The sequence below is a fragment of the Cryptomeria japonica genome, chromosome 1 (assembly GCF_030272615.1).
Source record: "Cryptomeria japonica chromosome 1, Sugi_1.0, whole genome shotgun sequence".
NCBI classification, from domain to species: Eukaryota; Viridiplantae; Streptophyta; class Pinopsida; order Cupressales; family Cupressaceae; genus Cryptomeria; species Cryptomeria japonica.
This window is the reverse complement of record NC_081405.1, coordinates 644,627,788-644,650,739: the sequence shown is the minus strand read 5'-3', so window position 1 is coordinate 644,650,739 and position 22,952 is coordinate 644,627,788. Positions and strand designations below refer to the sequence as shown.

The 22,952-nt window shown below is 39.7% G+C and overlaps 1 protein-coding gene across 4 annotated transcripts in view; it reads left to right on the top strand.

Moving 5' to 3' along the window:
• Positions 1 to 17,808, top strand: part of LOC131037815 (beta-hexosaminidase 1) — a 144,028-nt gene extending 126,220 nt beyond the window's left edge. For all 4 annotated transcript variants that reach the window (XM_057970026.2, XM_057970025.2, XM_057970028.2 and 1 more), the window contains one exon: positions 17,412 to 17,808. In XM_057970026.2, coding sequence (XP_057826009.2) covers positions 17,412 to 17,581 — 170 coding nt within the window. In that variant the 3' untranslated portion in view covers positions 17,582 to 17,808. The remainder of the gene's footprint in view (positions 1 to 17,411) is intronic.
• The last annotated feature ends 5,144 nt before the right edge of the window (positions 17,809 to 22,952 follow it).

Genomic DNA, 22,952 nt, shown 5'->3' with positions numbered 1-22,952 from the left:
ATTATGAAATGTTGTGTAGGTATGGCGACCCCGAAGGCGGGAGCATCCACCAGTCGTCCAGCTCTCATGAAGGAAGATCAAAAGACCGAAGAAGTGGAGACCAAGATCGTGTCTAAGTGGAGCAACATTGGAGATACCAACTTGGGTAACTTCAGTACGAAGAAGTTTCGAGAGGTCCCCTATATCGGCAAGCCATCACTTGTCGCCAGGAGGATAATCGAAAGTGGCACCATTAAGCCGGCCGGCTTCCCTCCAGCAGTGCAGTGCCATGAGTTGATGATCGAGTGTGCTCGTCATTATGATCCTCAATCCAGAACGATCGTGTCCAAGGAAGGAAACACTTTGGCGTATCTTTCAGAGGAAGCTATAAGTGAGGCTTTCCATCTTCCAGAGCACAGGGATATGGTCTACAAGAGCATAGAAGGAGCCAGGTCCATGTACGAAGATGATCCAGATGCTTGCCTAAGCATCATCAACAAGAACTGGTTGCTTAAAAGTCGTCCTCGCCTGAGCAAGATACCGAACACACCACATAGGATTGATTTCCAGGAGGAGTATAGAGATTTGATTACGATGCTTAACCGAGTCACAGGAGCCCCTCAAGCCTTCTATTTTGAGAAGTGGATGTTCTACTTCATCCAGATGATAGTTCAGGGAAAAGGAACAATACATTGGGCCAGGATGATTAGCCATTGCTTGGATGTACAGTTGAGGAGACTCAAGGCTACCAAGTCCTTCCACATGAGTTCATACGTCATATATGCCTTGATCAGGAGCTTCGAGTACGCAGGACTACCTCACAGAGGAGTGATTGGAAGAGGACCCGGCGAGGTCAGGGTTTGTGATTCCTATGTCCACTTGCATCATCCGCTAGGAAGTAACTACAAGTTAGTTAATGATACCTTCACGATGAACATCACAAGGACGTTGCAAGGTGGGATTCACAACAGATTATCTCAGGATGCACAAGAGCTAGTAAAGAGGTACGGTGCCTGGTTTATCCAATTTCCGAAGTTTACTTATATTAGAGTTCATGGATGTCCTTCACCTCCATACATGTTGCCAAGATATCCGACAGACAGAGTAGTGTTACTTGAGGTAACAAGACAATTGGCAGCTTATGCGAAGGCGTTCAGACACAGGCATGGGAATGGAGTTCCGGTACCTATCATATTGGGCAATTCAGTTGAGGTATGTCCTAATGCTTTAGCCATGGATGACGCAGAGAAGGAGTTAGCTTTGTATTCTTTTTCATTCTTTGCTTTAGGAGAAAGCTTTGATCCACATGGATATATAGAGGAGACAGTCGGTAGGAAGTTTAAGCATGAGTTCCAAATAGAAGATTTTATGATGAATCTCTTAGACGATCTTGAAGTGAAAAGAAAGATGCATTCTAGATTGCCTTTGGATTTCATCAGGAAATGCAAGATTTACAGAGTGGCCGACCAAGCTCAGGACAGTGGCAGACATCTCCAGTCATCCTATGATCGAGAAAGCAAATCAGTAAGGTTAGATTGGAATGAGCCCGAGGTTGTGGATCTAGATGCTTTGATGGCTCCAGTCTTGTCTTGTACTCGCAGATGGGTTGATGTGCAGCATCAGAAGTTGAGAGAGCAAGGCATAGCTATGACTTTCACTTTGGAAGAGAAACCAGCCGAAGGTGGAGCTAGTGTAAGCGAAGGTAATCCTAATCCCAGAAATGCAAGTGAAGGCAACCTTTGAAGTGCAAGTGAAGGCGATCTCCATCCAAGAGGCTCGAAGAGAAAAGAGAGACCTGAGAAGAAAGAATCTTCCAAGAAGAAGCAAGGGGCCAACCGAGATCGCTCATCCGGCACATCTTCTTGACAAGAGAAGAGGACACTTGAAGTAGAAGAGTCTATGGAGTCAATGGTACAGAATGATAAAGAAGGACAGGCACCTCGAGGGTCACCAAGTGGATCTCTCCAAGATTATGAGTTACATGAAGACAAGAACAATGACGAGGTAACATCTCCTCCTAGAGAAGAAGAAGCATTGCATAAGGAGATACAGGTTAAAGAGACAAGATCGGCTATCCCAGATTGGTTGAAGGAAAGATTAACGAAGGTGATTGTGATCGAGGACGAAGACAATGTGATTGATTTAGAGAGCCTTGTTGAACATTCTCAGGAAGTGACAGAGAAGAAGAAGGCTACCAAGATGTCCAAGATGATTAGAGATGAGACTGGATCCAGAAAGTTACAGATAGCTACACCGGTAGTGGACAAGTATGAAGGTGAGATCCTAGCAGAGGAATATGATATAGAGACATTTGAGCTAGGTCCATCCACAGCCGAACAGACGATGGATGATGCCACCGATTCATTTGAGGCCTTGAAAGACAAGCTTAGAGAAGAAATGGAGAAGAATAGAAAGCTTGAGAGAGAGGTCGGTGCATGGAGAACATATTTCAGCCATCTTAATGAGCCTTTGGGACGTCAGGATCCAGCAAGATCACCCGTACAGGCACTTCCCCTTCAATCAATTAATGAGGCAGAGAGATTTAGGAGTATGGTCCAGCGTATGAGTACTTGGATGGACAAATCTCATACAGTTGCCATAGAATTTGCAACAAGGATGATGAAGACCATTCATAGGGCTATCCAGGTTCTTGAGATCATCCACAACTTGATGATAACAGTAGCCGCTTTTGCTCATACCAAAGATGTTATCATCCCTGTCTTGCGAGTAATCAGACAAACATCAAGGAAGGTCTTAGCGCAGGAAAAGATCATGGATGGAGGACCTCACAGTTTACTTCAGTGGTCAACCTTACTCCAGATGAAGGAAGTTCTCTTCGAGGACATCAGTACTAGATATAGCCATGTTGAGGAGGTGATCAACCCAATCCAGGACAAAGTATTTGAGGTACTGCGTACTATTCTTGACAGGAGGATCGAAGTTGAGACAGATGTGGATTTGCATGAATTGGAGGATAGAATCAAGGTCATCTTTTGCAAGGACGCTAATATCACAGAGGAGCAACAGGACCAGATGTTTGCTACCATGCTCCTGATTGAAAAGACTAAGGAACTTCAACCTGGATGGGACGCTGCTCTTGTCGAGGCATTTGATCAGGTCATCCACTTGGAAGAAAGAATGAAGAATCTTCCCGAGATTCCAATTGCTGAGATTGAAGGAATCGTATCAAGATTCATTGCATATGCTAAAAAGGAGCATTGGAAAGGGAATAAGATTCTAGATGAAAGGTTGTTATAGATGACATGGCATCTTAATTGTCATTGGTCTATGTCTCCTAGGTTTTTGTGCCAAATTTAATATTTGGCTATGCATTTAATATTGTTCAGTAAAAAGGAGGCTATTTGTAACAAACCCTAATTAGGGTTTAGGTGTCATGATCTTGACCGTTGATCTGCTTTTTGATCTAGACCGTTCATTGTAATTGAGGATGCTATTTATACCCTCATTTCATTTCATTTTGAAACTAGAAAGAGAGAGAGTTAGAAATTATTGATGCATTAGAGATTAGAGTTTAGAAGCAATTTACTTTTGTAGCAAGATTGAGTTTTGAGAAAGGAATTCAAACAATTGTTGTACATGATGGCTTTGAGATCAATAAAATATTGAAGTTATGGTGTTTTGTTGCAATTCTCTTGGTTATCTTCATGGTTGTTCATTTTTCTTGAATCACTCTCAATCAAAGTAGTGTGTTAATTCGAAGGACAAAGTGTTGGACTTGATCTTTGGTAGGATTCGCTTTCCAAACCACTAGCTTCTTGCTGATTGTAGGAACGCCTTGCGTGGTCGACTGGAGATATTGGAATCACTCAAACCTTCAATCATTGTTGTATCTTGGATATGTACCTTCGTGGTAGTGTCTTTGATCTTTGATGTATTGAAAAATCATTTGTTACCTTAGAAGATCGCATCAATTTCAATTGAGTTGTTAATTTATGGCAAAATTGAAGTTGGTAGAATCTCACCAAGTCTTGTCCACATCAAGTCATTCTTAGGGTTAGACTAGATTAGACCTCTTGCCAACCCTATCCTTTTGTTATTTTTTGAAAAAGCTTATTTAGTTTAGCAAAATCTTCGGCAACGTAAGGCCCCTTGATGACACAACAATCACAACGACCACTGGTGCTTATCCACACGTAGAGACCCTACTAAAAAGAACATTGGAGTCATCCTAACTGATCCTTCTTGCGAAATCTTCAGCAGTTAGCGACTTTATTCAAGAGAGGATAAGATGCCTTTGGGTATTTTATTCTGTGTATGATTGTGTACAAAATACACGTCAACAGGTAGCCACTGGAAAAGAGGATGTGTGATGGATGTGGCTGTCCAACAGTCGCTGCATATTACTATCCTGCGGATCCTCCACTCTCTTGACAAATTCTGACATGTTCACATGCCCTATCTCCATATCTTTTATGTGATCCAAAGGAGAGGAAACTTGCAAAGGTGAAACTTCATTCTGGTACTTGTCATATTTATACTTCATCTTCTTCGGAATTGGAGATGAAGGCAAATCTGACATTGAAAGACAACCTGGTATACTGCGATGAAGACTTAAAAGTATTAAGGCAACATCATAATCAGTTGCAACTAACATTTTTCCTTCTTCAAATGGGAAGAACTCCAACCCTTGCACTTCACGATTTTGTGAGAGAAAGATGGGAAATAAATGGGAAATGCTAGGAATCTTGACTTTGACCAATTTCGAATCTTGGGGAAAATTTTACAAGTATACAAGTGGGAAGAATGCACATGGAATCGGATTTTTAAAACCTGAATGCAAGTATACTTATAAAACGGAAAATGGAGAAATAAGTGAAAAATGACAATTAGATTTGCGAGAAATGACGTGAACGGAAAGTACGGATATAGGCGATATGGATGGATAAAAATGAGAAGTTTTTGGGAATGTTACTTCCAAGAAAATGGGACGAACTTTGGACATGCAATCCAGTTTTAAAAACCCGATTTTAGAAGGATGGGTATTTTTCATCTTTGCAGAATTTCAACAAAAGATGGTTAAATTCTTTTAACCGTAAGGGAAGAACAATGATTTTCATCTAACTTGTAATCGGGATTTTGTTGTCCTCATTTTTGTTTTCAAAAATGAAGGACCACTACGGTAAATTTTTTATGAAAAATTGAAATTTTTACTCTATGGCACGCTTCCCGAGGCATAATTTCGACTAATCCTTGGACTGGCTTGATCCTCAGTCCATTCTCGAACTACGTTTCGAATTTCGTCCAATTCTGGGTTCGTTTGCTATGCCTTTCCTTCAATTTCCGGTTTTAAAACCCAGACTGCAGGTGGAGAATTTTCTTCAAACTGCAAGTTTTAATGATATTCATTGTTATGGTCTTTGTAGGGGAATTTTTGATCAATTACATGTGCACTTTTATTTTAAATATGTCACTTGTAATTTATTTTAAGTTTCCCCTTTAATGTTTTTATCTTTTTATTGTTTTTTGGTCATTTTTAGTTAAAATAGGGATTTTTGGGCTCAACTGCAAGTAAACTTGCAGTTTGTTCAAAAAACCCCTACTTTAATGGTTTTTACATGTAATAGGGATTTTAAATCCCCATTACATATGTGCAAGTGTTTTAAACTTGTTGTAGGGATTTTATTTCCCTTTTACAAGTATTTTTAAACTTGCAGTTTGTCTTCTAAAACCCGATTTTGACATAAAAGTGCATTTTTGACAATTTTTAAACTTGTCATTTGTCTTTTAAAACCCGATTTTGACATAAAAGTGCATTTTTGACAATTTTTAAACTTGTCATTTGTCTTTTAAAACCCGATTTTGGCTTGTAAGTGGAAAAAGTGAAAATAAAACTTGTTATTTTCTCCCCAAAACCCGATTTGCATGATTTTGGGTAATTCGAACTTGTTGTTTGTCTCCCAACCCGATTTGCATGAAAAATGGATTTGTTGAAGATGTCAAAGCGATTTTTTGGGGAGATTTGCTATAGATGCAAGGCGTTTAGGATTCTATCCTATTCTCATGCATTTACAAACACATTTTTCGCCATTTAGAGTTTATTATTACTGGTTTTTGGAGCTAAATCAGCAAAAACGTGGTTCTTTCAATCCACATTTTGGGCGTTTTTTACTCCATAAACCTACAATCTCCTAAAGCGTTTTGTCTTCTTCTACCTAGGCGTGGAGGGTGAGAGGGTTTTCGCACCATTTAATGATGCCCTCCAATGTGCAACAAGTGCCACGTTTTTTTTTTAACGTGAATCATTATGGCTGTGTTTTAGAAGTCTTGAATGCCACGCATCTTCAAGAACATGGATCGTTTTACCTTGAAGTACCAAGGCGTTGAGGTTTAAGAAGCATTCAAGCATTTTCCATGACATTTTGCTCTTGCTTGGTGCCACGTTTTTCCATATAAGACATTTTTGCAAAAAACGTGATAAGGGTTTGGTATTCCGGATTGCTCCTTTTCACCGGTTTTGCTTCTTCATTTCAAGAATTGATGCATTGTCGGAGAAGCATTTTGCATTTTTAAGAAAGGTATGTTCTTCCTTTCTTCTCTTCATTTTATTATTTTCTTGTTTTCTTTATTTTTCGTTATTAGTTACATTTTTGGCATGAGATGTTCTTCCCCTAAAAATTGGTTTTCGTGAAAGAAATCTTCCCCTTTGAAATGCAATTGTTAAATTGCATTGTTCTTCTCAAAATTCCTTCTTAACTTGTATTCGGGATTTTTAATCTCGATTACAAGTTCGCTGGAAATTCTTGTTCTTCCCCTACGGTTAAGGAATTTAACCATTTTTGGTTAAAATTCCAAGCTTGAAAAGTGTGAAATACCCCTCCCTTGCAAATTCGGGTTTTAAAAACCGGATTACATGTTGAAAAGTTCTTCCCATTTTCATGAAAATGACTTTCCCGGATATTCCCATTTCTACTCATTCACGTTCCCCATATCCGTACTTTCCATTTCCATCATTTCCCGCAAGTCAAAATCCCATTTTTCGTCCATTTCTCCATTTTTGAATTTACAAGTGTACTTGTATTCGGGTTTTAAAACCCTGATTGCATGTATGTCCTTTCCAACTTGTATACTTGCGAAAATTCTCCCAAGATCCGAAATTGGTCAAAGTCAAGATTTTCCCATTTCTACATATCTCCCCTCTTCCTCTTACAAAACCGTGAAATTCAGAGATCAAAGTTTTACCCATTTGAAGAAGAAAGAATGATATTTGCAGCTGATTATGATGTTGCCTTAACTCTTTTAAGTCTTCATCACAACATTCCAGGTTCACAATCAATGTCAGATTTGTCGGCATCGCCAACTCCAAAGAAAATGAAATACAAATATGACAAATACCAGAATGAGGTTGCACCTTCCCAGGTTTCTTTTCCTTTGGATCGCATCAGGGATACGAAAATAGGGCACGTTGATATGGCAGAATTCATCAACAGGGTAGAAGATCCACAGGATAAGAACTTGCAACGGCTGTTGGACAGCCATATCCATCATGCATCTTCTTTCCCAGTGGCTGCCCTAGAACCTGAGTTCGTTCTTGCATGCGCCCATCATTTTGACAAAGAGTCAAGAGTCATCAAAAATGATGATGGTGAAGCTATAATTCAACTTGATGCGGCTACAATCGAGGTGGTCTTCAAAATACCTCCTGCACCTGTTTATATGGAAATCACCAAAGAAAGTGCAGCAGAGTATTATGTGAAAAGGGAAAAAGATTGCAAGCGACACATCAATAGATGGATCCAAGAGCCTCGTCCTTCCTTCTCAAGATGGGCAAAGCTGTACCGTTGTGATTTCAAGTGGGAGATAGGAGACACCATCACTCTTCTCAGCAGGATGATGGGCCTTGAGCACTCTAATGTCTTTGAGCCATGGATGTATCAATTCATTATGTTCATACGGCAGTCGCATCACATTTCATGGGGTGAAATCATCAGCATCATTCTTACAAAATCCTAAACTAACCAAATACTTATCAATTCTTTCATAGCCTCCATCTTGTGAGAAAGGCGTCTGTGTTGTTGCTCACACACTGGCAATATCTTGGATCTTATGTCAGACTCGTTTCTTAGATATCAATTCATGAAGTGCTTAGAATCCGAGGTTGTTCCTCTCCAGCTTTATCATCTGATCAGGACCTGTATTTGACTTGGAAGGGAATCATTTTCTGTATTTTGATGCCGACATTTGTTGATCACTATATCTTTACACATTAATAGACTCCGAGTCATTATGGTTTTCAGGCAAAGCTGTGATTAGTGAAAAATCTAAAATCTGACTTCAACACCACCGCAATCCTCAAACCCTAGTAAGCTTCACTGCTTACAAGCCAAAGGAATTGACGGAATAAAAAAGCAATATCAAAAGGAAAAAATGAGAAAATGAGAGAGAAAAATCAAGAAAAAATGAAATGAAATGAAATATCAAAATTGGCTAATGGGAACATACGAGTAACTCCATCGAGGCTATGGACGCCAGGCTGGCAATGGAGCAATGTTCGTGCGATTGCAGCGATAACCTCGTCGAGACTATAGACGTCTGACTGGCAGCGAGGCTCTATCCAGGACGCTTATGAAGTTTAGATATACCACGTAGCCAATCACAGGGAAACCTGAAAGTCATCGTTGTCTTGTCGAGAGGAATGAATACACTTGCACACACCTAGGTAATCAAAGACTAAGTGTCTGGATCTAGTTAAGGATTTTCCTTCCACTTTGAATACATTTTCTAGTCTCTTGATAAGTTGGGCTGAATTTTCCGGAGGTTCTAAGTGTCAATTGAGTCTTTATCTCTGAAATGTTCAGGAACATTTATTCAAGGTGGCGCTAGATGTTGTGACGTATTCACACATCGCCCCATTGCAAATGGGGACCCCTACTTTTTGCTTTCTGGGGTTTATTTTTCTAGGTCTTTTAGGGTTTTGTCTGTTAGCCTTTGCATGCCAAGTGTTGTCAGACGGATCACTAGGATGGCAAGCTCTGCTTGAGCCAGGGGGAGTCAGCAGGTGCTCCAGGTTAGGGTTTCTTTGAAAGTCTTCCTTAGGACAAGGTTTTGCTCTTGTTGCTAATTGTATCTTGTTTGAGTTTGAGGAGGTCAATGAAGCTTGGTGAGTGAATATCATCCTTGAAGGTCATGATTAAGTCAAATTGGTGAGTGATGAAGTCTGGAATGTCATCCTGATCTTCAAATGTCCTGAAATTTGGTTATCTGGAATGTCATCCTGATCCTGAAATTTGACTAAGTCTGGAAAATTGAAGAATCCTCCAAAAACTAGATTTTGCATTATAACTCTTGGAGGTCCGAAACCACTCTCAAACATCTTGATAGTTCTTAACTTAAATGTTATATTCCATATATGAATCCTGACGAAGAGACCAAAATGTCAAATTTCGCTCTTGACCCTTCCAAAGGGTCCAGAGCGAAATTCTCCATGACACATTCTACTTTGACCCAAACTTAGAACTAACTCATTCCCAGGCATTATTGAGGGCAAAACACTTGTTTGGGTGAAAAAATGTGAGAAATGAAGTCAAGATTTGAGCCTAAATGTGAATTTCGCTCCTGCCCCTTCCAAAGGGTCCATAGTGAAATTCTCCCTAGACACTATTTTCTCCCTTGTTTGGGCTAACATCCTTGTTCCTTGGACATGGTGGGGGTAGATTGATGTGTTCTTGCCTTGAGAGGTGGTTGAAAGCATTGGAAGATGAAGATTTTGCCTAAAGGATGAAATTCGCTCCTAACCCTTTCAAAGGGTCCAGAGCAAAAATCATTAGAAACCTCATTTGCTTCCTTGCTTAGGCTACAAACCTTGTTCCTTGGGTGGAGAGTGATGTATTTTTGCCTTCTAGAGTAGATTGGAGTTGAAGAGATGAAGAGTCAAGCCTAGAGTAGGAATTTCGCTCCTGTCCCTTCCAAAGGGTCCAAAGTGAAATTCCACAAAACCACTCTTTTCTCCCAGTTTTGTGCCAAGTCGAGTGTGGGTGAGGGTGAGATAGGATTGGATATGCCCTTAGGAATGACTTTGAGCTGCTAGTGATCAATAAATTTGAAGGAATTGAGCAAAAACTAGGATTTCGCTCCTGACCCTTCCAAAGGGTCTAGAGCGAAATTCCTAGGATCACTTATTTCCTTTGCAAATCAAGTCAAACTTTTGGTTTTTATGGCTTAGGGAAGAATGGAGCAACGTTTCCTTGACCTTTGAGGTGAGTTGAAGTGAGAGACATGATGGAATTTGTCCTAAAATGCAAATTTCGCTCCTGACCCTTCCAAAGGGTCCAAAGCGAAATTCTTAGAAGACACCCACTTCTCCCTTGACTAGACCAAGATCTTAGTTTCTAAGGCATATTGAGAAGGTTTTGACATGTTCTTGCCTTAGGAAGTGAAAGAAAGCATCAAAATGTGAAGATTTTGTCCAAGATCATGAATTTCGCTCCTGACCCTTCCAAAGGGTCCAGGGCGAAATTCTTGCAAACACCTATTTTTCCCTTAGAGGAGGTCAAGTCCTTGGTCTTTATGGCGTGGATGGAAGTGAGATAACATGTCTTTGCCTTTTGAGGTGGTTTGGAGTTGGAGAGATGAAGAATCAAGCCTAGAACATGATTTTCGCTCCTGACCCTTCCAAAGGGTCTAGAGCGAAAATCTCCATGGACCTCATTTTCTTCCTTGTTTGGCCAAGTTCTTAGTGTCCAAGGCATATTGAGAAGGTTTTGACATGTTCTTGCCTTGGGGAATGATTGAAAGCAATAAAAGGTGGAGATTTTGTTCTAGAGGGGGAAATTCGCTCCTGACCCTTCTAAAGGGTACAGGGCGAAATTTCACAAAACCACTCTTTTCTCTCAAATTTATGCTAAGTCAAGTGTGGGCTAGGGTAAATTAAGATGGGAGATGTCTTTAGGCATGACTTTGACTTGTTGGTGATCTTCAAACTTGAAGGAATTGAGCAAAAACTAGAAATTCGCTCTTGACCCTTCCAAAGGGTCCAGAGCGAAATTCTTAAAATCATCTATTTTCCCTTCAAAGCAAGTCAAGTCTTTGGTTTTTATGGCTTGGATGGGTGTGAAGTGGCGTGACCTTGCCTTCGAAGATGAATTGAAGTGAGAGGAATGAAGGAATAAGCTCAAAATAAGAAATTCGCTCCTGACCCTTCCAAAGGGTCCAAAGCGAAATTCCTTAAAACACCCTTTTCCTTTCATTTTTATCCCAAGCCAAGCCTAGACCAAGGTGGGAGAAGTTGGGGGATGCCCTAGGATTGCCCTTGAATGGATTGTTGCCTCCAAAAATGAAGATTCTAAGCTTGGACAAGGATTTCGCTCCTGACCCTTCCAAAGGGTCCAGGGCGAAATCCCTTATAGGTCCTGTCCCTGGCCATGTTTTTTAGCGAATTCTCCTTTTAGCCATTGTTGAGGCCAAGTAAATGTTGTCAAGCAAGTTGAGAGATAGATCCAGAGGTGAGAAGCAAGTTAGAATAAAGTGAAAGGAATGGAGTTGATTGAGGGAAAACAAGCAAAACATGAATTTCGCTCCTGACCCTTCTAAAGGGTCCAAAGCGAAATTCTTCAAATCCACCACTTTCTCCTTGGGTGAAGCCAAAACATTGATTCTTGTGGCATAGTTGAAGGTGGAGTGAGGTATTCTTGCCTTGCAAGATGATTTGAGGTAAAGGAAGTGTAAGATCAAGCCTAAAACTAGAAATTCGCTCCTGACCCTTCTAGAGGGTCCAAGGCGAAATTCACAAAAATGTCCTTTTCCTTCCAAATTTGTGCTAGGCCAAGACCATGATCAAGATAGATTGGACTTAAAGATTGCCACAAGCATGCCTTAGAGGGGATTGTGAGTGAAAGAAGTGAGTATTTTGAGCTAAGGGAAGAAATTCGCTCCTGACCCTTCCTAAGGGTCCAGGGCGAAATTCTCAATTTTACCTAACTTGCTCATGATGAAGGTCAAGACATGGATTCCTAGGCTTTGGACAAGAGAAAGACAGCATATGCTTGTCTTGGAGGCATTTTGAACCAATAAAATGATGGAATTTGAGCTTAAACAAGAATTTCGCTCCTGACCCTTCCAGAGGGTCCAGGGCGAAAATCCCAAATAGGTCCTGTCCTTGGCCAGGGTCCAAGGCGAAATTTTATGGGGCCTATCCCTGGGAAGGATTTCAAGCGAACTTCATTTTGATAACTCTTATTGATGATTTAAGGTAGAAAATGCTATGTTAAATGAATTTATTATGTATCCTTAATCATCTTTTGGTTTATTTTGCAGACAAAGGAAGACCAGGCTAGGGCAAGGACGACCTCTTCCAGTCCATCCTCATCAAGGATGTTCCACAGGCAAAAGGGAAGACTCAAGGTGATTTGAAGCATTGGAAGACTAGGAGTGTTCAAGGAGTTCAAGTTAGCCTTAAGACTTCATTCTTTCACAAGATGACAAAGAAAGGGCTTTGCCAGTAGTTCCAGGCGGAGGTGTGCTACCAGAGAAGAAAGACTTGACAATAAGGAAGCCCGGTCAAACAAAGGAAGTACATCATTCATCATGCCAAAAGACAGAAGAGGATCAACCAAGTCACAAGCATTAGACAAGGTGGCGTCCCAGTCATCATTCTTCCAGTCGGATTGGTCCACCTCAGCATGTATAGATTCAATGTACCTAATTTATTGAGGACGGCACAAACTTCGGTGTACCTACCCCCGCTTCCTATTGGTCCTCACTCTTGGAATGTAATTTTCTAATTGGCTAAGGAAGTTTGTTGTAACAAACCCTAATTAGAGTTTCTATCCTGTAATCCTAGCCATTGATTCTACGTCAATCAGAGCAATTAATTTGTAAAGGGCTCTCTATATAAAGCCTTGGCTCTTCATTTGTAAAGGTTAATAGTTAATAGTCAGAGATTAGTTAATAGTTAGGAATTAGCAAAAAGAGATAGAGATAGCATTTTAGAGTAGAGTAGAAAGAGAAGGCAAAGATTGTTGCCAAGATGTTGTTGCAAAAGACATGTAAACTTCATTGAAGGAATGGTGAATTCTATGTGTCGATTCTACAATTTGCATGGTCTCTATACTTCTCAAATTTGATTTTATGTTATTAGGTGAATGGAAGAAATTTTTATGATCAACGGTGAAATTCGTATATCCATATTACTAGTGGTTTGTTGATTGCAGACTTGCCTTGCGTAGTCAACTGGAATCATTCAGCTTAAGCTTAACTTCAATTATCGCTTCTTCATTGATATGCATCAACCTGACGGTGTCCATGCTTGTAGCGGTGATCTAAACATCATAAAGCTTTCCTCAGAAGATCGCACTAATCTTGTGGAGATGATCCTAGGATGTCAAAGCAAGACTTAGTTAGAATTTCATCAAAGGTCATTCATTGCTCATACGTTCTTAGTGTTAGAAATAGATCTCGTTCCAACCCTTATCCTTTTTCCTTTTTTCAAAATCAAGGGCCGGTGAAATTCCACATTCAAGTAATATCCAAAGCAAATCAGACGTTCAGATCGTCGAAAGTAAGTCCCCTTGTGATTCCAGCAAAATCACATCGTACCGCAAAGAGCTTATCCACACGTAGAGAACCTACATCTCAGAACCTTGGAGTTACTTCGACTGATCCTTCGGCGAGATCTTCAGCAGTCGGGAAACTTTGTTCAAGAGAGGATAAGGTACCTTTAGGTATTTTATTTTGTGTTTGGTCGTGTACAAAAGACACATCAATAGCAGCCAACCAATATTCTTCTTGGATACAATCTCCCCTCAATCGTTCAAACTTGGGAAGCTCGATCCTAGCACTGATTCCTTGAGTGAATGGTTCCCAAGCTGGAGGAAGACCATTTAGGGTAGTCAAGGTAAGATCGCTGTCTTCAACTTCTTTCCCAACTACTGAGAGTTGATCCTTTAGATCAGTCATCCTCATGAAGTGTAGGAGGTGATGGATTCCCCTTTCTCCAATTGGATGTGAGTGAGTTGATTCCTCAAGGCAAGAATGCGGCTAGTGTTGTTGACTCAATGTGCTGAACATCTCTCTAGCGGACTTCATCTTGGAGATAGATGACACAATATGATCTTTGAGGGAATCAATGATCAACCTTCAAGCTTGAAAATCCTTCTTCTACCATTCTTCCTTTTCCTTTTCATCGGTAGGTTCTTTAGCATCCTTGCTGACATACTCAACAAGATCATTTAATGCCATCATCATACGAACCTTCCAAGAGGTGTAATTCGCAGAACCTTCCAACCTGTCTTTAGCCCTAAGAGAAGAAACCATGTAATCTAAACTTTGAACAGTAGGTTAGACTGAAAGACAATAAAAGATTGACAAATCTGATCACAACTATTTACGAACCAAGCTTTGATACCATGTTAGTTTTAGTGATCAGAATTAAGTAAACTCAGAAATTAAATGAAATGCAAACACACACAACACAAGAGACACCAAAATACCTTGGGAAAACCTCCCTCTTGAAGGAAAAACCCAGCAACAAAAGATCCAGATTAATTCTTTATTTTTCAGCAGTTCTACATATACAAATCAGCTCAGATTAACTTATCTGATCTAGAACCCTTTTTTTTTGGTGATCAATGAAGGGTAGATAATGATCAGCAACTTCACAAACTTCGCCCAATTCAAATCATGTATAATCAGAGACTTCAAGATGCAATTCACAGGAGTAGAAGTGACACAAATTCCAAGTGATGAGGCGCAGATTGATTAGGCAAATCGCTGCTAGTGAATGCACAGTTCGGATGACAAATTTGCCCAGAATTCTCTCAACTAGTTCGCTCAATTTCGCACAATTCTTGATCGCATAAGGCAGAAGAATAATTCGCCGATTGAATGTGTATGTTAGAGGCTATATACTTGTGCCTTGTATCTTCTCAAGTCGGCTATGTATTTTGCCACTTAAAATACATAAAATTGAATTTAAGTTGCTTTATCGCCCAAATTGGGCCTATCCCTTTTACAAGTTACAATATATTTGGGCCCAGCCCAATTTCATAATTGATCGCACAAGTTATCACAATTAATTTAAATTTTAATTGCCAAAGGCAACATTAAAATTTAACCAAGTAGAATCCGATTCTAGCTACATAATTTCAACATTAAGAACCATTATTGCATCTTATATACATTTATTCTTATGTTACTTAAGATAGTTATCAGTTTGCTATTGCATTTTGAACTGATTAATTTTGGTTTATCTTGGAACACACTAAGGTTATCTATAGTTCCTGTCTGATATGTGGAATAACTTTTTGTAAAAAATTGAAAAGAGTCCAAATTCTACAGAATCATTCAATAAGCCATTCTAGCTTTCTGTGTATGAATAGTCAGGACACTGGACTACTTTTCTAATATGTTGGAGTGTGATAAAAACCCATGGTCACCAATAAAAATATCAAATAAGTTAGGGGCCATTCCTAGAAACCGTGAAGTTTAATGAATGTAAATGTAAATAAGACTGAACTTGCTATAAGGTGGTAGAGGTCAGAAAGAGAAAGAAGGACCTTTTTCTTTTATAACCATCTACAAATCACTTGATATTTAGGGTGAAGCAAAACTTTCTGGTAATCCTGTATCCAGATTGCTTATCAGTAATAGCTAATATTGTAATTTATATACTTCGAATGTCATAGATACAAGTTGTACCTCAGTCACTGCTCTTAATCTGCAAAAGTTATTTGCAATTATAGTTTACATTTTTTTGAAAGGCTGTCCTAGTCAAGACATAAGGCAACACCGTAACTACCTTTTTGATCGGTCTCAACCTCATTTCTAGGTAAAGGCTTAAAATGTTATCTCTCATGAAATGGTAGCTTAGGAGGAACAAGGGTATCCTCTCGTTAATTCCTATCATCATCAGCAGCAGTCTACCGTGTTGTAAATTGAAAATTCCCTTCATTGTACCTAGACATAGACATAGTGGAGTGCCTAAAGGAGAACCCAGAGGCACTTGCATCTTTGTCATGATTATGCAAGCTACCTAGATCTTGAAGGTGGTGAAGACGGATAGTAAGATGTATGAAGATTCCAACTAAACCTTGGCATTAAGATTAAAATATGACTATCACTAAACTTATCATAGGTAACTAGGTAAGTACCATTTGACGTACATCATTGGGAGTTAGGCTTATTAGTTGACAGATCCAGCCAGTTCACCATATCTTCAATTTATTATATAAATAAGAATGCAGAGACCTTAAAATTCAATAACAGTATGTGGTGGGCCTCCAAAGCAATTCACATAAACTGGCTATTTCTTACAGCAGGACCATCCTGAGTGTTTATGCCAAAGCACCTTAGGCTCTTTGCGTGCTTTAATATTCAGGAAGTTTAGATTTATAATTTTGGAATCTGTCTATCCCGTTTCTGAGTATATGTTCAGAATCATAGTATCATCACATATGAAATAAATCATCTTTCAGTTCTGTAAACAAATGAGATTTTGTCTTTCATTCATGATGTAATCAAAAGTACCTTTAGTCGATATATTAAGAAAAGACTTAAAAAAAGAGGTTGCAAAACCAAAGCCATCAAATGTCTGTAAAAGGCAACTGCATATTTGTGATAAATTTGGTATACACAAGAACAAAACATCAAACTAAAGATGATAATCATCTTAGCATCCCTCTATAGCAGAACTCTGCCAATTTTATCCTACTCTTGGAACAAAATGACAATAAAATAATGATTATCCTAAACAAAAGATCATAAATTTTTTGTTTGCTATTTGAATAGACAGGTTTATGCAGTAAAAATAAACTGTAAATAATTAGCATCTGCGGAAAAATATTAACACAGCAGTTAGTCTCTGTGTGTACTTGTACATTAAGAAAGAGATTGGGTAATTTCCATAATTGAATGTCATGCGCTGATTTCTATGGTAGTAAACTATCCACTTTTCTGCAGTTCTATTTTTGTTACTCTCTAAAACCTCCTTTTCATTACCATGCATTCTAGCAAGTAATCTGTAAGACATTTGGAAAATTGAAGTCCCAAAATTTCTTGCATCTGTGTACAGAAGGCATTTACCCAACATATAAGAACTATTCAATCTTAACTTGATATGTTAAGGAGAGCAGATCACTTGCTGTGATCTTTTCATCTAGGGTTTATACTGTAGAGGATAGGAGATTGTAGTTGGATCGGATTGCAAAGTCTTCTATTTGTGTTTCTGTATAAGTGTTAAATAAATAAGATGTCAAGACTAAAGTAATTTTTGTGAGTGGCAATATGTGGGGTTTTATTTTAAGGATTCATAGTTCCATGCTGATGGTTTTATCTCTGTAGTTGTTGAGCTTCTTTTTTTATTTCACTGGAACTCTTCTTCTTGCTTTACTTAACATGGATATGTATAAAAACTTCTTAGTCAGTTTGCAATGCTGTTACCATTTAGAAGAGCTTCATTTCTGTTATGATCAATGTTGCAGAACGCTTATGGAGCAGCACAGATGATACTTCTAGTGATTTGGACACTGTCTTACCAAGATTAGAATATTTCAGATGTTTACTTAACCAACGTGGCATCCCTGCTGCTCCGGTGAGAAATGAATTGGCAAGAAGGCCACCCAGTGGTTTTGGCTCCTGTTATATGCAGTAATTTATACCTGGGTCTCCCTTAGTGATGTTGTAAGTCAGCTTTGCATTGGTTTGAAATTGAAAAACTTGTATTGTGGTATACTTAAGATGCCTTCTCAACAAGGTTATCTTGTTGCTGGAAGTGGAACAATGTTTCATATGATTTTTGTTTATCACTCAAACTACATTGAGAACAGATCAGATTGCAAAATTTATTTAATTGGAGTATGGTGTCTCTTGGAATGTCAATGAGCGATTGATTTATAATTTTATATGCTTTTAGGTTTTGATATTTTATTATATTATGTTAATACATGTTATGCTGATGTAGTTTTGCTATTTTTATTATTGGCAAGGTAATGTAAGTTACCAGATGGTTGTAAATAGTTAGACCCAATGGTTGAGTCCCAACCAACAACCACTGGTCCTTAAAATAATACTTCTGCAGTCATTAAAAGGTGCTGATTTACGAGAGACACTACCTGTACTACTTGCATTGTGATTGAACACTACCTATGGAGTAGAGCATCAATTCTTGCATTCTTGTGCAATCACATTGGTATTTTGACTATCTTTGGTAACTTGGTCCTTGTTCTTGCACTTAAAGAACAGTTGACCTAGTGATTTTCGCCTGCAGCAGATGTCCAAGCTGGGCTGTCTTCTCAATGGTTGCTATTGAGTGGTTCTGGACTGTAGACAGTGTCAAAGAATAACGCAAACAGTTGGCCCAGCAGATTTAGCTTTCTAAGCCTTGGGCTGCTAAGCTTGTCAATTTTGGACAGGGATTAGCTCAGTTGAAGATAAGGGTGGCCAAAATTGCAGCAGAGAGGGATCATTTTCAGGCAAGCTTTAAGAGGCTGTATACATGGTTAAAAGCTCCCAAGAATGGGAGTCACTGCAAAATGCCACCTAAAGCAGCACACAGAAGTCTACAAACTCCAAGCTGCAGTCAAGCAGCTGTGACCTACTAAAAGAACCTCCTTAGGATGAGTTGGAGCTAATATACTACCAAGGATGCCTTTTTCCCCTGAAATGGTGCCAAATATTAAATAATAAAACTACACTAATAGATGATGCCGAAGTTTGAACCAATGTCCCATGGGGATGCGTACCCCACTAGAGAAGTGATGTTTTTGGAGATGGGGATGTCTTCAAGACTTGGGGACGGCTGGGAAATATGCCACTGCCCCTCCAACACCACCTAGGTAGGAGACATTTTCATGATGTCTTCCTTGTTGGGGACATTGGTGGAACTTAGGGGAAACTCCCAGGCATCTCTCATGTGTTTCTGAGACTGCTGGTCATCCTTGTGTTAAACACCTCCAAAATATCTTTTTTTAAATTAGACATTTGTCTTGATGTTCATGCCTTCAACACTGTTGTGACCATTTCACACATCGCCCCATCGCAAATGGGGACCCCCTCTTTTTGCTTGTTTTTAGCTCGTTTTCGCTTTCGTTTTTAGGGTTTTGTAGTTAGTTGGCTGTCTGGATTTAGGGCCAAGCCTTAGGGTTTTAAATTTTGCCTTTTCAAGCCAAAATCCAGTCATTTTTGAGAGCTTTTGAGCTTCTTTTCTAGAATGCAAATTTTGAATATAATGAATTCGCCAAATTGGTCTAATTTTCAATTGGAATGTTCATGTAGAGCTTAAACTTGTCTAAGTGTTGACCGTCAATATGAATTTTTGTTTGATTGAATATTTTGACCAAATTTTGACTTTTTTGAAGTTTGATCCTGGGCATTAGAATTGATTTGTTTTCACCCCGTGAAGTGTTAAAATGTGAAAAATCTTGTTATTTTGGCCTGTAGGAGCAAAATCGCTCCTGTCCCTCAGTGAAGGACGGGAGCTCAATTTCAAATATCTCATCATCCTTGCAGAGTCCAGACAAATTTTACGTTTGAAGTGATAGAGAACGACAAGATCTTTCCATTGAATATAAATTGAAGATTTTCATGAGCACAGAAAGGCCTCCAGGAAGAAAATCGCTCCTGTCCCTCAGTAAAGGACCGGAGCTACGATTCAAATTTCGTTTTGTCCTTGCAAGATTTTGATAACTTAACAATTTGAGGACGCCCGAAGGAAGATGCTTTGCCAAATGAATATAATTTGAGATGCAAAAACAAAGGAAAATGACCTATATTGAATAAATCGCTCCTGTCCCTCTCCAAGGGACCAGGGCGAGGTACCTTGTAGCTCTCGTCCCTCTCCCAGGGACTAGAGCGATTTCCTCCATTTTGCAAAATCCAAACAAGGGTCAAGGCAAGTTTACGTTCAAAAACAAGGGAAAACATGAGATGAACGCATTGAATATAATTTGAAGATTTTTTGGACGTCCATACCAGTGCTAAATGCCTAGTTCGCTCCTGTCCCTCAGGAAGGGACCAGAGCGATTTTTGATATAATTGCTTTTCTTGCAAAGTTACAAATGATGTCAAGGCATGGGCGGATAGAGTGAAGAAGGGCGAGTCCGTTGAATATAAACTTGGAACCAGGCAAAATAAGATAGTGGCCACAAGGGAAGGATCGCTCCTGTCCCTCTCCAAGGGACCAGGGCGATACAATGGTGATGATACGTCCCTCCAAAGTTCAAGGTCGTTCCTCTAAGGTTCAAGGCCGATCCAAGTCAAGACGAAGGGTGGCGAAGACATTTCAAGGCATTTCCATCAAGCGCAAGGTTGTAAAGGTCATCACATGGGAGGATTTGCGCTCTAAAGACCCAGATCGCTCCTGTCCCTTGGGAAGGGACCAGAGCGATATCTACATAATGGTGTAGATTTCAAAAGGCAAACAAGTTTCGAGCAACCAAGAAGGTCGAAAGGACGTCATTCCACGCAATGAAGTTGATTGCAAGTTGGTACAAACAAGAACAAGCACATAATAATGAACTTCGCTCCTGTCCTTCAGGAAGGGACCAGAGCGATATTAGATGTACTGATCAATTCATGCAAAATTCGCGTAAGGACAATATATTGCAATGTTCTGGAGGGTCCATGGTATGACAACAAGATGATAAACAAGAGTTTTGAACGTCCAAACATCGCCAAATGGTGTAAAGGCCCCACATCGCTCCTGTCCTTTGGACAAGGGCCAGGGCGATCCTATCAAAAGCGCTCATATTCCTCCAAAATCGAAGCAAGGCGAGGTTAAGCAAGACAAGGGACGGCCTTTGGAAAACATCACAATGAAGGATCGAAGGTCAAAAATGCATATTGAACGTAAAAAAAATCAAGATCGCTCCTGTCCTTTGGACAAGGACCAAGGCGATCCTATCAAAACACTCATGTTCCTTCAAAGATCAGGGCGAAATGAGGATAGGAAATGCGAAGGATATCGTCGGGGAGACATTGCAAAGGAAATCGAAGTTTAAAAATCGCCAAGATCAAGCAAAAAACTTAGGATCGCTCCTGTCCCTCTCCAAGGGACCAGGGCGATAATGATCATAAGATACATTTGCTCACACAAGAGAGGCATTCGAATTCGAAGGACCACCAGATGATCGATTTGGGAGGTGAAAATGAAGGAGTTGAACGTTAAAAACGCAAGAATCTAGACCAAAATCATGGATCGCTCCTGTCCCTCTCCAAGGGACCAGAGCGATGAGGTACGTCCTTTTATTTTCATATTTTGGCGCCAAATTAAACAATTTGAATTTCTTTAAATGCTAAATCAATTTAAAAAATCGAAAATCCATTTTTTATTGGCATTTAATATGGCGTTAACATGTATTAATTATTTTTGCCTTATTTAAAAATCGAAATTTGCAATAAAAAACGCAAGGCATCAAATAATTATTTAATTAATAAAAAATCGATTTGAGCGCTCATTTAAGGGGGTCGGCCTTGTCATGTTATTGCAAATCATTTAAAAATCGTTTGAAATGGTTTTATTTTTATTAAGTCGGCCTTAGTAAATGAAGGATGAATGCGCTATATAAGGGGGGTAGAATTATCATTTTCTACATCATTATTTTACCTTCCTTTATGCGAATTGAGAAGAGGCGAATGTAGTGCGAGTTTCATTCATCCAAAGGTGGTGCGATTTCAAACCAAAGGTGGCGTAGACATTCCCAAGGTGGTGCGAGGCGTGCGAAGTGTGTTTGAAGAGGTGTGAATTCAAACCAAAGGTGGCGTAAGCAATTAAAGGGTGGTGCGAATTTGAAGACCACACCAAGTGCGAGCTTGAGGATACACTAAGGCAAATTTGCTAAGGACTTGGAGATTTGTTAGTGCGAATTTGAAGATCCATTTGAGACCACGTCCAAGGCGATAAGTGAAGATCACATTCTATCCAGAGGTGGCGAAGTCAATTTTGAGGGGATCATATTGAAGATTATCTTTATACCTCAATTTTGCTTAGGCAAATTTTGTTTTTGCATTCTAGAGTTAGCTCTCTATCGAGGTATGGCGATTTAATTGTTATTGCTTTATTCATTTATCGTCATATTTCATTTTTTGAAATTTTGAATCTTGAATTTCTCTTGGCTCAGTCGTTGTATTTTAGGAAAGGATAACTCTAGAGACTTATCATAAGGTTTCCTAAAATTTATCTCTTTTATCTACGTTATTTATTGCAAAAATCTATTTCTCATAATGAAATGTTGTGTAGGTATGGCGACCCCAAAGGCGGGAGCATCCACCAGTCGCTCGGCTCTCATGAAAGAAGATCAGAAGACTGAAGAAGTGGAGACCAAGATCGTGTCCAAGTGGAGCAACATTGGAGATACCAACTTGGGGAACTTTAGTACGAAGAAGTTCCGAGAGGTCCCTTACATCGGCAAGCCATCACCTGTCGCCCGGAGAATAATAGAAAGTGGCATCATTAAGGCGGCCGGTTTTCCTCCAGCCATTCAGTGTCACGAGTTGATGATCGAGTGTGCCCGTCATTACAATCCACAGTCCAGGACAATTGTGTCCAATGAGGGAAACATTTTGGCGTACCTTTCAGAGGAAGCCATAAGTGAAGCCTTCCATCTTCCAGAGCACAGGGACATGATATACAAGAGCATTGAAGGAGCCAGATCAGTGTACGATGATGATCCAGATGCTTGCCTAAGCATAATCAACAAGAACTGGCTACTTAAGAGTCGTCCCCGTCTGAGCAAAGTACCGAACACACCACACAGGATCGATTTCCAAGAGGAGTACAGAGATTTGATCACCATGCTCAACAGAGTTACAGGAGCACCTCATGCCTTCTATTTTGAGAAATGGATGTTTTACTTCATCCAGGTGATTGTTCAAGGAAAGGGTACAATACATTGGGCTAGGATAATTAGCCATTGCTTAGACGTACAGTTGAGAAGACTCAGGGCTACTAAGTCCTTCCACATGAGTTCATACGTCATCTATGCCTTAATCAGGAGCGTTGAGTACGCAGGACTACCTCACAGAGG